We start from the raw sequence: 16,478 nt of genomic DNA, 5'->3' as shown, positions 1-16,478 counted from the left end.
ATTTATTTTTAAACCTTTTTCAAAATGCTTTCTCCATTACTTCAGGTGATTTTTACAGCAACCCTGGGAAGCAGAACTCATGAGGAAACGTATCCCCATTTTATAGAGTGACAAACTGAGGTACAAAAGATTATATGGTGTGCAGATTCCAGACCACTCCGACAAAGTTACAGAGAGAACAGGATTCACAGGGCACTGGGCAGGCCCATCTTCCCACCACCCCCATTCCCAGGTGGGCAACCAGAAGCTAAGGTCACACCGCAGGCAAGCCAGGACCATGGCCTCACAGGGCTCTAGCTGCCCCGTGCCACCAGCCAGGGGCTCAGTCAGGCCATAGACCCTCAAGGGGACCAGAGGCATTCACCAGGTTTACTGCTGGGTGACAACTACCGTCTCTTGTACCAGGAACTAGGGTAAGTAACCACATCCTGCCCAGGAAGCCAAATGCCCCGTGCCCACTGGAGGTAGGAAATCCTCACCAGCATCCCCCCCACCCCCGCCAATCTGGCCCAGAATCCTCTAAGCACCACACAACCAGCAATGCCCAGAGGCTACATGACACCCTGATGCTGCTGGCAAAGGCATGGGCCACCCTCCCTCTAGCTTCCAGCCTGGTTCTTGACTTCTGCCCACTTCACGAAGCCAGCCCCACTCACCCCTGAGGACACCCGCACATCTGCCCTGTGAAATCTTGTCATGTAACTCTTGTAGAACTTCCCCATTTATAAAGTGCCATAGCTGCGTGAGCCCATTTACCCTGTCCACAACTTTGGGACACAGATGAGGAAACGGAGACCCAGAGAGGCAAAGTGACTAACCCAACATGGCTCAGCTTTTAACTCCTATGCCAGCAGCCCAGCATCTGGCACCAGGTGATGGGTATTGTTCAAATTTGTTAAAACTGATGTGTGGGGGGACCGGAGGGTGGGTCTCCTGACTCCAAATCCAGACCCTTCCCTCCAGGAGCTGTGAGCGCCTGGATGTACAGCCTGTGTCGACCATCTGTGTCGTGTGGGCCTTACATTCCCCCAGCTACACTGGGGGCCTACCAGCACGCAGCAGCCCGGCACAGCGCCCTCCCTCACTGCAAGATGCTTGCTCAGCATGGACTCGGGCCAGGCCCGGGCTGGGCTCTGCCAGTACACAGACCGGGAGCCGGCCCCCACAAGCTTACAGTCGGTGGGGGAGCCGACCTCCCAGGCCACGGGGGATCAGGGTGTGGCCTGCTGTGATGGCGAAGGCAGTGGGCGCTCAGAACACCTGATGGAAGAAGGTCAAGGAAGACCAACGCATCCTGATGCTGAGCAGAGGGGACAGCAGCACCTCCTTCCCTGCACCAGGCCTCCAGGCATCCATGACACGGGAAATCAAGAGAACACCAGCCCGGCGTCGCCTCCCCGATGTGATCAAAAGCCAGGACTCCCAAGGCAAAGTCCACAGCCTGCGGTGTCCCTGACACACGGTACAGTTTAAATCGATTCCCCTAGAAGTCAACGCATCTCCTTGCGGCAAAGAGCGTGTTCACATTCTGGGTCTCCCCTTCTATGTCCTTCAAATACTGACACGTGTGCGGAGGCGGGCCACGGGCCGAGAGAGGCTGAGAGCGTGTGAGCCCGGGTGTGCGTGTGCACGTATGTGTGTGTGTGTGTGTGTCTGTGTGCTGTGCTGGGGGGGCCCAGGGGCCTCGCATCCGGTGGCCAAGGCAAAAGCCCCGCCTCACATTCCTCAGGGAAGGAATCTTCAGCGTCAGCTGTCTCCCGGCTTCCTGCTTCCCTTTCTTTTCTGGGACCTCATTCCCCTGCCTTTGGCTTGAGGCTCTGAAAATCCCTCCCAAATATGTCCCCAAAGAGAATGCCAGCACAGCCAAGAGACTCTGGGGCACTGAGGAGCTGGATGGAGGGGGTTTGTGTGTTTCTTTCAACGGAGGTTGGAAGAAAGGGCGGGGGGTGGGGGGTTGGCCAGAGATTTCCGGAGGCACAAATCAACTGCTAAGAGTAGGAAGAACACCCTCCTTAGATGCTGGACAAAGAAGTAGCCCTTTTTCTCTCCACCCTCAACACTATGTCTGGCGCCTTCCACGGGACAGAGAGAGCTGCGACGTGTCCTGAAATGGATGTGCTGGGCAGTCCAGCACGGTGCCGGGAAATCCCTATAAAATGAAGGGAACAGACATTGCGGGGAGCCAGGAGAGGGGACCTACCCGGAGCCTACCAAGCCCCAGGTGCCTTATCACAGGACCTCATTCGTTCTTCCCTGATTCCTAGGGGAGCAAAGTTCTTCCCCTTCTTTTACAGAAAGTGATGGCTCCAGCGGCTCAGAGAGGTTAAGCAATTGCCCGAAGTCACACGGAGAGCGGCAGAGCCAAGATTTGAACCCTTCTCCCACCATCCCACGCTGCCTCCCAGGAAAATCAGAAATAAAGAATCCGTATCGGTGACAGCTTCAGGAATAACAGAAGTGGCAGGAAACGATGCCTTGCAACCAGCTTTCCGGGGCAGTCTTCTGGCTTTGGGGCACTCAGGGGCCAGCACGCACCTGCTGAAGGGCCTCCCAGGGCGTGATGGGGAAAGGCAGGGGACACTCCAGCTGGCTCACCCACCAGCCCTTTTTGGAGCTCTTCATTCAGGCCGCCAGCCCAGCCCCTTCCGGCTCGTGATCAGAAATAGCTGTGACAAAAGTCCCTCCCATCCCTGAAAGTAGCTTTTTAAAAAATGCTTAAAGGCAGACACACAAAAAGGTGGAGCAAACTCTACCAAACCCCAGCCGAGGGCAGATGATGGGAGCATCACCTCAGAGTAGTGGGAAAGCTTTCAACGGCAGGCAAGGTCTTCCCAACTTGGCTTTGTGGGTCAGCTCCCTCTGGGCCTCAGTTTCCCCACCTCAAAAATGAAAGTAACTCAACTAAATCAGCAATTTCTCTCTCTCTCTCTCTCTTTCTTTTTCTAAGCTGTAGAACCCTGTTTTCCAATGGAACCTTCCTCAGAAAACCAGTCTGGCAGTCGGGGAAATAGAGCTGCTATGGTTGATGGGGGCCAAATCCCAAGTGCTCAGCACCACCACTCACTGTCTCTAGAATTGCCCCGAGGCACCCAGCTCTGGATCCCCGGATTCCAAAGGGCCCCTCTGGGAACCATCAGGCTAAATGATCACTGTGGTCCCTCCTGGCTCTCAAGCAAAGTTCCGGATCACCCAACCACCAAGGAAAAACAAACCAAGCCCTTCATGCTGACTTGAGTCAGGGGTGCAGACACTTGGCAACCTGCACGGGGGGGAGGGAAACCCAGACAGTTCCAAACCATACTGGGCCTGGGGCAGGAGTGGGGGGAAGACTGCCAGTCCGTGAGGCAGGAAGAACAGCCCTGCCCCAGACCCCTTTGAGTCACAGACCAAAGTATAGGGCGAGTTGGGAGGGATCACCAAAAGGAACCCCCTCCTGTAAAGGTGGAGGACCTAAGGCTCAGAGAGGGCAGCAATTGGCCTGAGGTCACACAGCACCTAGTACCAGAGCCTGACCTGGAGTCTGGGTCTCTGAGAAACGATGCAGAGAAATCCCCACTTGTTTAAAGTTCAGACAGACTCAGCAGGAATCTCCAGGGAAAAGCCCCCGGCTTGCAAACTCAGAATAGGACATTTTGGTGGCACTGGGTGGTGACAGGACAGAGATGTTTGTTTTGGTTTCCAAATCAACGCTTGACAACCTTGTCGACGGTACAGTTTGGGCAACCACATTTCCCTCATGGTAAAGAGCTCAGAGCTGGTCGGCCCAAGGGAAAACCAGAGCCGTAGTGAACAGGGCCCAGGGCCCAGGGCCCAGGCCAGCGGCTCTGGTTTGGGTTGGTGGTGTTTCCAAAGCACTGTTCTCATACCACTAATGGCACCCGAGATGATGTGAGGGGGTATAGGAGTGACTCCTCACATTTAAATTCTCCTGACGGCATAGGTGGACCAATAAACAAACTGTCCTGTCTGCAGAGCGGAAAATTATTCACCAGTCTAAAGGAATGTAGTAGTGAAACATGCTACAACGTGGATGAACCTCCAAAACATTATCTAAGTGAAAGAAGCCAGACACAAAAGTGTAATTGCATTGATATGAAGTGTCCAGAAAAGGCAAATCTAGAGAAACTTCTCTCATGGACAGGGGACCAGAAGTGGGCTGGGAGCTCAAACTCAAGACTGTATTTTGTCAAAGCTGGGAAGACCTTTTGAGATCATCTAGCCCAGCGGTTTTTAAATTTTTTTCTTTTCAGTTGTTGAGATGCCTGCCCTCCTCCTGAAAGCAAATTCTCACAAGAAACCCAAATACAGAAACAAGTAAAAACAGAATGTCACTGGTATACATTTATACTGTAAGTTCACATACAGAACAGTGACCTATTCTGAACTCCATCAGTAAAGTTGATGAGGCTATTTTGATTCATTAACATTTAAAACTGGACCCACGGATGACAGCACCATATTGCGTTTAATTCTATCTCCAGTTTTGGCTGCAGCGTTTCACGAAAATCCTGACTCACACAGATAAGTGGCTACAAATGGGAATGGTTTTTAGCGGTTTGCTCTGCAATCTCAGAGTACTCTTCAGACAAATAGAGAAGGCAGGCGGGGTGGCTTTAACTTGAGGCCAACTACTAACAAGTTAGCAATTAACAATGAGTTGACATTAAGAACTTAAAAGTGAGCACGTTTTTATAACCCTATTAACACTGTAACATAATTTAAAATATTAAGTCTTACAGAATAGTCAAGGAACCCCAAGACCATCTCCAAGGAAGCCTGGGGTTTCAAGGAGCACAGTGCTAGCCCACTCACCCCTCACTTTACAGACAGGGAAACGGAGTCCCAAAGAAGGGAGTACACTTGCTTTGGAAAAACCAACTTGAGCCCTGAACTGACTTCGGAAAAGATGCACCTCCCCAGTTCACCAAAAAATGGAGGAAGAGAAGGAGTTCACACAGCCCAGGGGACGGGAGGAGGGGCACCCACACTCCACCTGCCCCAGCAGTGCCCGTCTCATTCCAGGCCAGCGCCAGAAGCTGACATCACACCCCACACCCTGGGTGCAACTTGAACAGAGCGTTGCTCAACACCAACCTATCTCCCTCTGAGATTGGGCACGGTTTTTCCATCTCCTGAGTAGCCAGGTCCAAAAAGAACACACAATAAAATAAACACAGCAGAAGCCTGAGGCCTGACGACACAATCAACAGTGGGAGACAGAAGGGCCCATCCCTCTGTGTTTCACCATTGAGAGCAAGTGCCTGCTCCCCTACCCCACCCCAGCGAAGCTTCCCTCAGAGACAGGTAGCCTCCCCCTGGCCACGGCGGGGCACCAGGCCATTCTCAAGTCCTCACGAGAAGACGGGCCCAGGAGAGTGGCTCGTCCCCAGCGGGGTGTAAGACCTCCCCACAGAGAGCCAGGCCCTGTGTGAGAGAGACCCAAGACTCTCCTCTCGGGACCTCAGCTCCATGCTGGCCTGACAGAGCCTATCATCTTTAATAACATCAACTGATTACTCTATCCCTTCCAAAAAGCACCACCGACCTACTCTCCCCTTCTGCAACTGGGGATAGATTTTATTATTCTTATCTGTCTAATGAGCAAATAGGTTTCCAAATGGTCCAACAATCTCCCTGGCAGGTGATGGAGGAGACCCATGCCCCGCTCCCTGAGCAGACCTCTGTGCTCATGTGAGCACCAGGACTCAAGGGCCTTCTCACAACACCCTCCAAGCCCTAGAGTTTGGAGCCGAGGCTCCCAATGCAGAGTTGCCCATGCCTGGGACAGCAGAGGGTCCTGCCCCCACCCAGGCCTGCAAGGCTACAGACAGACCCCTCTCCTCTTATTGGAAGCTAGCCATCAGTCCTGTCAGCCAGGATGCGGGCAGGAAGCAGCGTCAGTTTCCCAGCTGGGGAATAGGGACCTGGCAAGAATGTTCAGGCCAGTCCTGCAGGCAGTCTGCCCTGCACACTAGCCAGAGATGGTGGTCTGGGTCCAATCAACATCCAGTCTTCAGCCCAAGGTTCTCTCCTCCTGTGCGCCTTTAGGGCTGCGTCTGTTGGCACTCAATAAGCCATGACGGTAGGGGGTGGGGGGAAGAGGGGTGAAGAGAGGGGTTTTTGAAAGCCTGTGGCCAGTCTGATGGTAGTCTGGTTATCCAGACCTACCAACGGGACCTTGCAGAGCTGGAGCAAGATGGCAGACTCTGGCCCTAGTGGGTAGGGACAGATTTACCCATTTTCAAACACATGATCTCATTTCATTCAAGGGACCAAAAAAAAAGAAAAAAAAAAAGCCAGTGGGTCGGTTAAGAGTTTCTTCTTTTCACCCATGGAGGGAGGGGAGCCCACCTCCTACATCCTTGGGGAAATACCTATGGGAGACAAACTAGCCAAAAGTCGTTCAATTCACTAGTTTGAATCCTGGTTTCGCCACTATCGGCCAAGCCCCCTTTGGCAAGCCCCTTCCATCGCTGTGCCTCAGTTTTCTCATCTACAAAATGGGGATAAGAATGCCTTACACTCTGCGTTGGTGTGAGGATAAATGACATCCCATAAAACACCAGCGGTCATTATGTCACCTAGAAAACAACCGGCCCCGACCAATGACAGCACCGACGTGTCCCCTATGGTAGTAAGCACCCGCCCCCATTCTTGGAACTAGTAAGTGAGTTTTCCAAGCGTGTGTAGGGCGCTATGCAAACACAGCTTCCAGCACACCTGCTAGGACCAGCTGGCCGCCCCCAGCCCCTCCCGAACGCACGCATTCCGCGGCCTCCCGGACCTGGACGCCCCCTCCCCAGGAGCCGCTGGGTGGGGGGAAGGGCAGGTCCCCACTCACCTCCGCTTGTACTCGTCGCGCTCGCGCTTCACCTTGGCCAGCACGTTGTAGAGCGCGCGTATCTCAGGCGTGATGGTGTCGATCTGCACGCCCACGCCGTCGGGGTGCACCCACGACACGCCCGGGCCCTGCACAGTCTCCACGCCGCCGCCGCCCGTGCGCCGCACCTGCGTGTAGCTCCAGATGGTCCCGGGCAGGCGGCCGTAGTGCTGCGGGTGCGAGCCGCCGCCGGGGGGCAGGCCGCCCAGGGCCACGGTGTTGGCGTTGGCGCCCGCCGTCGCGCCGCTGCCGCTGCCGTGCCCCGCGCCGGGCGCTGGCGGCCGCAGCAGCTCGGGCCCGGTCTGCACGGCCTGCTCTCGGGAGAAGGTCTTGTAGCGCAGCCGCCGCTCGCGCTCGCTCTGCTGCTGCTCCAGCTGCTTCTCCAGCAGCCGGTTGCGCCGCTCCAGCTCGTGCACCTTGGCCAGGAAGCAGCGGAAGCGCACGTTGAGCCCCTTCAGGAGGTGGATGTTGGAGCCCAGGTCGTCCCGCAGTGCCGCCGTCACCGGCGACGGCCCCGGCCCGGCCCCGCCGCCGCCACCGCCACCGCCGGGGCAGCTCCCGCCGCCGCCGCCCGGCGGGCAGCCGAAGGCCAAGGCCATCTCCCCGAACAGCAGCGAGTTCACCATGCGCCGGCTGCGCGGCTCAGGGCCCCGGGCCCGCGGCTCCAGGTGCGGCTCCAGCTCCGGGCAGGGCTCCCGGCGCGGCCGGGCCAGGGCGGGCGCGGGCTCCAGCGCGGCCGGCCGGGCGGTTCCAGATGCGCGCCAGATGCGGCCTCCGCAGAGACGGCGGACCGGACCGCCCCCTGGATGTGGGCGCCGAGGCGAGGGACGGGACTCGGGCCGCGGTGGAGGCCGCGAAGGCTGCGTGAGGTGGTGCGGGCCGTGGGTCCCAGCGCCGCGGCTGTCAGAGACGCTGTGGAGGCGCCGCGGGAGCGGCGCGCAGAGGACTCTCGGCCGGCACTGCCCCTCTGCGGCGGGCCCCGCCCACTGCAGACACAGGCCCCGCCCTCGCCCTCGCCCCGCCCATCCCGCCTCCCTCTGCGGCGCTCCCGGAGCCCCAGGCCCCGCCCCCGAGGCCCGCAGCGCCGGGGCCCGCCCACCAGCCCGTGGCTCCGCCCACTCCCGCTCTCCGCCGCTTTCTGGGCTGGGTAGACCCGCTGTCTGCAGCTCTGGCTCCGCCCAGCTCCCGGCTGGACCACGCCCTCTCCCGCGCCGGGTCCTGCCGCCTGGCGCGGCTCGGATGCTTTGCGTAGGGACGCGGACCGCAGAGCTGCACCAGGCCCACGGTTAGCTGGAACCGCCGCAGAGTCAGCCCGGCCCCTTAAAGGGGCCGGCAGCCTGAGCAGCGCACGTTTCCCCGTTAGGGCGCCCCTTCCCCCCACGTCCTCTAACAAGGAGGCTCCGCTTCTCTCCTATCCCCACCCCGATCCCCCGGCCCTAAATTCCCAAGGCGTGTCCTGGAAGGGCTGGGGGGCCATGGCGTCCGAAGATGCATCCGCACCCCACCCCCACTCCAACCTGGGGCGGCCTAGATCGACCTTCCCGGGATAAGGCAGCGTTTCCGCCGGCACGTTCCCCACGTGGTGGACCCGGGCAGGCTCCTCCACCGCTTGCCCCCACCTATAGGCGCGAGCTTGTAGTCCCGAGATCGGCTTGGGCACTGCCGAGCCCGCCGGTCATCGGGCCCACCGAGGCGCCGCGCCGAGTGGCGGGTGGGGGAGGGGGGGAGACTGAATGAAGACCCTCCCAGAATATGACACCCAAAAGCTCAGCCTGGGCTGCTGCCCCTCCCAGCCCTGAAAGACCACCTCCCCACCACTGCACACTCACACGCTGAGATGCAGGGGACCCCACAGCTGGGGTACATTTCATCCAACCACTTAGGGGGCAGCATGCGGGCGGAACCAGTCGGGGGCTGAGCCAACCCGAGGATTCAATCATTCATTCGTTCGTTCATTCAATCTTTTCAGATCTACCACCCTAAAGACCCAAGTTCTCCAGCCTCCTGGAGTCTCTTGAACCAAATCGCAAATATCTATCATTATTTTCTTAATGATAATAATAGTTCTCATTATTGAGCGCTTCCTGTATGTCAGGTGCCATACATAGTTATTATCCCCATTTTACAGAGCAGGTCACTGAGACCAGAAGAGCAACAAGCCATCCCAAAGCACATGCTCTAACCCGCAATCCTACACTGCTGGCCTCTTGCGCATTTTCCCGTTTGATCCTCTCCATAAACCTCAGAGGGGAGGTGACCCACACCTTTGAATGCCTGTGGCTTTCGCTGTGTATACTTCATCAGACATGTGGCATGTTCCAGATTCTTCCAGCTGCATTTTTTGAATTGCAATTTAATTTTGTCTTACTAACTTTTGTGTTTTATCTCCTGTGTAAGCTTGAGGGCAGGTACAATCTTACAGGGACAATGGTTTGGTGTTCTCAGTGACAGAAGAGACACAAAGGAGACCTGGGTTTGCTCCGGGATGAGGCTGTGGTTGTTGTGTTCATCTGATGCTTTTGATTTGGTCACAAGAGCAAACCCTCCCCGTGTTTCCTTCCCTCAACCACAGCTCCTTGCTCCCTGCCAAAATGGGTTACTTTACAACACTCAGCACCGAAACTCACCTGTTTTAAAAACCTTCCTCGGCTTTGCCCCACCCAGTGTGGTCACTGTTCTTCACTCTTTGTTCTCTCAGCTCTTGGGGATTTTGTTCCTCTAACCTAAAGAATCAAACCCCCTTGGCCTTAAAGCAGGAGTTCCGGACCCCCCCACCCAAGAATTCATGACACTGAGATGGACAAAAGTTATATCTTTATTTTCACTAATCTCTAAACGGTATTTAGCATCTTCTTTGATCATGAGTGCAGGCAACCAGTAGAAGTCCCTGAAATTTTGTCACTAATAGAAATCAAAGATATTTTCCTATCAATAACTACGGTTACTGTAGATATCTCAAAATTCCATTTAAGCTATCACAACTCTGAAATTAAGATCGTATTAGACTCACCGCTAAATCTTATTATTTAACATGTTAGTAAAGCAGCACATATGTTACTATATCACAAAATTTTTTTAAAATATTTTGGTAACTGTATTTTACTAAAAAAAATTTTTTATTGTAATCCTAACACTATTTTTTTTAATTATTCTGAAAAGAGGCCCACAGGCTTCACCAGTCACCCAAGGGGCCTGTGGGACAGAAAGGGTTAAGAAGCCACACCTGGGGAGTGGCTGCCCTACAGTCCTGTTCCAGGTAGGATATGTCCTACCTAGTAGCATTGCCCTAGAGTTGGGGTGTCGGAGGGGGGGAGCACCCAGCCCTGTCCTGGACATTGGAGAGATTCAGACATTCCATGATCATCCACTGAGCACTTGCTTCAGCACAGACCCTGTGCTAATAGGAGGCAAGAGTCTAAGGAGTCCCGGGAGAGCTAACGAAAACAACCAAAAAGATCCTCCTGTGGCGAGGGGTTGGTGAGGAGGGGTGCAAGAGGGGATACCTGGCCTGGAGGAGGTGGCTGAGCAGAGACCAGAAGATCTAAAGGAAATGGGGGAAATGGTAACCAGGCTGAAAGGAACTTCCAACAGAGTGGTGGAAATATGATATGTACCAACGAAATGGCTAGAAAATAGTGCTGTGGCCACATAGGAGCAAAAATGAGAAGCCATATGTCTTGCTCTTTGTGGGTAAGATGAGAGGGGAGGCTAACCTAATGTCCTTCTAATCAGGTGACCAACTGTCTTCATTTGCTCAGGACCAAGGCTTCCCCCTGATGCAGGGTTTTCAATGCTAAAACCAGAAAGTTCCAGGCACACCAAGACAAGCCCATGGAGCTCTGGAGACTTCTGAGGCCAGAAGTCCTGGTCATCCATGTCAGCCAGATGGAGCTCGGAGAGCAGCAAGCCTGGAGCTCCCAGTTTACAGACAAGAGAATCAACGTCCAGAGAAGGGTAGGAACGAGCCCCAGGTCACCCAGAAAATTAGTGGTAAAACTTGGGCTAGCATTTTGGTCCTACTCCCTGGCCGGTGTTCAGTCGTACCCCAAGCTGCTCAGTGAGGTTAGTGTTTCCATCCCCTCAGCCCTGGACACCCTCACCTCCCCCACCCATCATCCAAAGGGAATGCAGGTGGGTCCTCACTGGGTGGGGGGATCACTCACATAGACAAAGGAATATCCCCAAGAGGGATGCCAGCCTCCTTCCACCTGCTTAACAAGGATGGGTTTTCTCATCAGTGAAAAGGGCATAACTTTACCCATGAGTCCCTTTTTATAACCTCTGCCTCTCGTCACGGCAATCCTGCCTGCTCTGGCAAAGTGCTGGGGGCACACGGTTGCTGAATGAATGGCTAAAAGAATTAATAAATGAAAGGACAAACAACTTCATTTTCCCCACCCCACTCCCCTGCCATTTCACCTGGTAACTACCCCTCAACCTGCAGGTGCCAAACTCATGCATAAAACCTCTGCCCTCCCAGAACCCTCCAGGTCTGGGGTGGAGTGCTTCCTTTAGGCTCCATTAGCACCCCGCCTATCCCGTAACAGGTCCAGGTACACTCTCTTGTCATTGCTGGCTTTTTCATCTGCATCTCTACCCCATCCTGCCCCAACCTTCCAACATTTGCCAGACCAACTTACATAATTCACTCATTTCAATGGATTTCAGTAAATTTACCAAGTTGTGCAACCATCACTATAAATCCGTTTTAGAATATTTCATCTCTCCCAGTAACATCCCTAGTGCCCATTTACTATTATTCCCTCTTTCCACCTCCTACCCCAGGCAACCACTAATCTACTTTCTGTCTCTATGGATTGGTCTTTTCTGGTCATTTCATATAAATGGAGTCATACAATACGTGGTCTTTGTGTCTCGCTTCTTCCACTGAGCATCATGTTTTTGCCATGTTGTAGCCTTCCGGGATGATCATTCCTTGTTATTGACAACCTCTTTTTAGATTTTGATAGTTTGGATCCTTCATTACCTTACTCTTCTGCACTTCAGTTCCTCAACTGGAAATAGGACCAAGTATGAATATTTCCCTCCCAGGGTGAGTGTCAGGGTTAAATGAGTTCATACATGTAAAATGGGCATGTAGTCAATGCTCAATAAATATTAGCTATTAGCACCATTAATTTTTTTTCCATTTTGCTTATGCGCCTACAAAAAGCCCACAAATATATAAAGAGGTAGGGGGAAAAAGCGTCTCTCACCATCCCACACCCAGGGACCCTCTCTGGCATCTCAGATCAGTGCTGCTGTGAGGGAGAATAAACTGCTCCCTCTCCCTGCATCCCCCACCCGACCCCCTCAGGCTGCAGCTTCTAGAACATTCCCATCAGGTTTCTTCCTGATAAAACAAAACAGTGCAGTAAAACATGATGGCACAGAAGAAAGGGAGTGGCTGAAAGCCCCGTATTAATTCTTTCAGCAGCACAGGCAAATTCTTGAGATGTCCTGTCTCTCCTCCCAGAAAACAATAATGACAACAACAGCCAAAAAAAAAAAAGAAGAAGAAGAAGAAGGCTTGGCAGAAGGGCGACTCTGGCTGGGCCCATAGTAGCAGCACGTTGCGAGGCCTCACCCCTCCTGGGCACCTCCGGGCTTATAAGCGGCTTAAGCTGCATGTTGTCTCGACAATTATTCTGGGTGGGTTTGCCTTCCTCGAAAAGGGCGTGGGTTTCACCACCGTCAGGCGCCAGAATGTCCCACTGGCTGTCCAGACAGCGCTGATCTTGGTCAGCAGCCTTGGGGGGGCCCCGGTTGCTTCCAGCGCCTTCTCCAGGCCTGTCTCATGAAGGCCAGCCTGGGCTGTATGACAGTGGGGTGATGAGGAGGGGATCCAGAGCCAGGCTCCATCGATTAACCCTGTGACCGTGGGCAAGTCACTCAACTGCTCTGTGCCTCGGTTTCCCCCTCTGTAAAATGGGAGGGTAGTAGTTCTCAAGGTTACTATGGGGATTAAGCGAGTCCACATGTGTGAAGAATTTAAAGCAGTGCCTGGCACGTATAAGCGCTAGCTATCGCGAGCCAACATTCCCTGAACCCCCGCCAGGCGCCATTCTAGGTGGTGATCCGAGCTCCTTGTGACAAGAAATCAAGGCAAGGGTTGCAGAGGCCTAATCGGCACCACAATGGATCACCCTAGGGGGAGCCATGACTTTGGGTGGCCCTCACGTCCAGGCTTTACTGACTGACTCCCATGTGACAGACATCTGTCGAGCATCTCCTTTATCCTATTACCAAAACTCCATGTGTTAAAGACCCTTCTTACAGATGGGGAAACTGAGGCTTTGGGGGGGGTGGAGGGGCTACCCAAGAACACACAATTCATGGCAGAGTTACACTTTGAACCCAGCTTTGAACTCCAAGTCCTGTCCATGCCTCTCTGGCTATACCTCCCTCCTCAACAACTCAAAGGAGGAACGTGCCAACGTAGACCAGAATGGTGAGCTGCTGAAGGGATTTCTGCCAACCTATTCCACACTGGAAACCTTCCAATGGTGGAAAAAGGCATAGAGAATAGAGGTCCAGGGGCATCATCAAATGAGCCCAGAGCAAGGCGGAAAGCAACACCATGCACTCCTGCCTCTGGGCCTTTGCATATGCCGGTTGTTCCTCCGGGAGCACGGTTCCCCTTTCCTACTGGCCAGTTCTTACTTACCCTTCCAATTTTAGTTTGATGGCACCTCTCCTTCTTCGTTTGCTGTCTCGTTTTGACTTTGCATGGAGGTTTACCTTACGTTCAATAACGTGCACAAATATGACATGTCCAGCCCAATGCATTTCTTCACGTGCACGCCCCAATGAACTCGCCCCCCAGATCATTGCCCACACACCCGAAGGTTCCCAGGGGGATATCAGATTCTCACTTTTCTCACCATGGATTCCCTGCCAGCCTTATGTAAGTGGAATCACACAGCACGTTTTGGGCTTCTTTTGCTCAGTCTCATCTGCATGAGATCCATCCGCGTAGCTCTGTGTAGCAGCATGTTGTTCCGACCCTTTGTTGTGTAGCATAGTGTGGGGTATGAGCACATCCCTAGTTATTTATCCTTTCTACTGCGGATGGACATTTGGGTGGTTTGCACCTGGAGGCATTTCAGGGTAAAGCTGTATGAACGCTCTCATGTATGTCTTTTGGTGAACGTGGGGGATGAGGCAGGGGACGGGACCGCTGTACCACAGGGCATGTGCGTGTTTAGAATTCGTCCATACTGCCAAACAGCCTTCCAAGCTGGCTACGCAATTTATACCCCCGTCGGCAGTGCTTGAGAGTTCTGACTGCTCCACATCCTAGTTCGTATTTACTATGGTTGGTCCTTTTCATTTTAAACTTCCTGGTGAATGTGAAAGGTAGCACTGCCCCTGCAAGCCATTCTGCACCCCCCCAAACCAGATTAGGGGGCTCCTGTTCTTCCCCTGTGCGGGTTCATTTGTCTATGGGCTTTCCACCAGTTCACTGTCACCCTCATCACCTGGAGGGAGGGCTCCTTGCGGGAGGAGAGGACACCATGTATGTATGGGACCCCTTGCTCCTTCAGGAAGGAGAAGCCAGACCCCGTCACCCCAGTCCCCAGCCATTCACCGTGTTTGAGGGCAGCCAGAAGCCCAGGCCCGGAGGACGCAGGGCCCCTCTCTTTCAGGGGCCCTAATTAATTTCAAGCCCAATGCGCCAGGAGATGGCTCCTTACTGGGTGTGTGAGACCAGACCTCTCTGAGCCTCAGTTTCTCCAGCTATCAAATGGGAAGGCTACCTCTGCACCTTAAGGCTGTGGCAAGAGCGAACTGAAATGCCACCTATTGGTCTTTTGGTGAATGTGAGCTGGGGTCCCCGGCTGGGGGGTGGCTCTCCGAAGTCATTCTAAAGCCTGCAGCCTCTCAGAGGAGACGCCTCTCCTGGCTGTCTTCTCATTACCAGAAAGCTTCATCAAGTGCCCAAGTGCACAAAGCGACTCATCCATCTCTGCTCAAAGAGATGGGTCCCTGATGTCAAGGACCAACAGCTACCGAGAGCCTTCTCCCTGTTCCCCGTGCGGCCTCTCACTCATTCCTCATGCTCCCCTGCTCGGCTCAGTCCCAGCAGCCAAGTCTGCATGCAAGGCCTGGTACGACGGCTTCATGTGCATCGTCATATTCTACCCCAGCCTCATCAATTTGGGGGAAGGACCACCATTCCCCTTTTACAGATGGGGAACCGAGACTTGGAGAGGAGCAGCTAGATTCGTGTCCCCTTTCCAGGGCCCGGAGATCATAGGTCTGAAACCTTAGGTGGGGTCCTTTGTGGATACTGCATTGCCCACACCCACATTAGGGAGTGGGGCCCTGCAGCCGCGTGGGGGACCAGGATGAGTGGATTGTTGCAGGGAGGCCCCTGGCAATTCCAGAAACCACAAGGCAGGGCAAGGAAGTCCCTAGCCCCCTGGGGTCTATCCTATGTTCTCCTCCTCCACCAGCTGCTTTGCCCCCATAAGCAGGGGAGCGGGGTAAATCTGCACTCACCTCACCTCTGACTTCTGGTCTGCAATCAGCTATGTCACGTGTCAGGGAAAGCCCTCACAGTCAGGCAGGGCAGGTCCTCGGTGGCCTCGTGGACCTATTTCTGCTGAAACAGATGTCCCAGCAATGGGGACACCTCCTGGGAAGGGACTGCAAGAATGGGGTGAGTCAAACAAAGGTCTTCTTCCCGGAGGACTGCCCCTTCCAGTACCACAAAAGAAGGAATGCGTCTGAGCTCATCCCGGGCCAATGACAGGACCAGCTCCCTAATTGTCCTCAGCGCAACTTCCAAATGACTCTCTGGAAAAGTCACCATGTCAGCCTTGGTAACTTCCCGGATGGCTGTTTCGTAACTATAGGGCCTCAGCCAGCCTTCCCCGGTCTGCAACTGCCCTGCACCTTCCAGCCCAACTCCAGGGCGACATGGGACTGACGAAGGAAGCCACGGCGCATCCATAGAAGAAATACGCAAACAATCCAGAGGCCAATACACACTGGTATTTATCGGCATAGGAAGGGGCCCCCCATTTAGCACTGAAGTGAAGAAGCACATGATAAAACACTATAAAACAGACTTTAAAAAGTGTTTATTTTCTGTCTGTGGGGCTGTCTCTGTATATACACAGGGAAAAAAAAAAGTCTGTAAGGACATCCCAAAGGTCAACCGATGGTTCTTACCTCTTAAAAAAATACCATTGTGTATTTTCTGAATAATGGAACGGTCGTCACAAAGCTCTGTGCCACAGGGACAATGGTAAGCACTTCATCAGTATTCTCTCATCTAATCCTCACATTGAGACGACAAGGTCGGTAAAATTCTTTCCCCATTTTGCAATGAGCCCATATTGCTCTTATAAGGAGAAAATGGAAAACCATTTTCACTCTGAGAAAGGAACTGATTGCATACAGCGAAATAAAAGGCACAGGGCCAAGTAGGAGATCTAGAGACGCGTGGGTGTGGCCCTTGGCTTCAGGAAGATTCCAGCCCCAGGTATCTAAATAACTAGAATCCTAGTTCGCATCTGGTAAGTGGGACAAGAGAGGCAGGGGGCAAAGTGTTAAGAGACCATGGAACCAAAGACATAGCTTTGGGGGC

General features: G+C 53.9%; 1 protein-coding gene across 2 annotated transcripts in view; it reads right to left on the bottom strand.

Moving 5' to 3' along the window:
- The window catches only part of IFFO2 (intermediate filament family orphan 2), a 47,821-nt gene extending 40,002 nt beyond the window's left edge, over positions 1 to 7,819 (bottom strand). The window contains exon 1 of one of the 2 annotated variants that reach the window (XM_064589849.1): positions 6,842 to 7,819. In XM_064589849.1, the coding sequence (XP_064445919.1) occupies positions 6,842 to 7,506 (665 nt within the window). In that variant the 5' untranslated portion in view covers positions 7,507 to 7,819. The remainder of the gene's footprint in view (positions 1 to 6,841) is intronic. The other variant, XM_045898577.3, reaches the window with a different exon arrangement.
- Positions 7,820 to 16,478: the final 8,659 nt, after the last annotated feature.

Source organism: Mirounga angustirostris, unplaced genomic scaffold (genome assembly GCF_029215605.1).
Source record: "Mirounga angustirostris isolate CCGP_5_RB_7025 unplaced genomic scaffold, mMirAng1.0.hap1 SCAF_4, whole genome shotgun sequence".
NCBI classification, from domain to species: domain Eukaryota; kingdom Metazoa; phylum Chordata; class Mammalia; order Carnivora; family Phocidae; genus Mirounga; species Mirounga angustirostris.
Note: the sequence above shows the minus strand (reverse complement) of the source record. Positions and strands in the feature narration are given on the sequence as shown.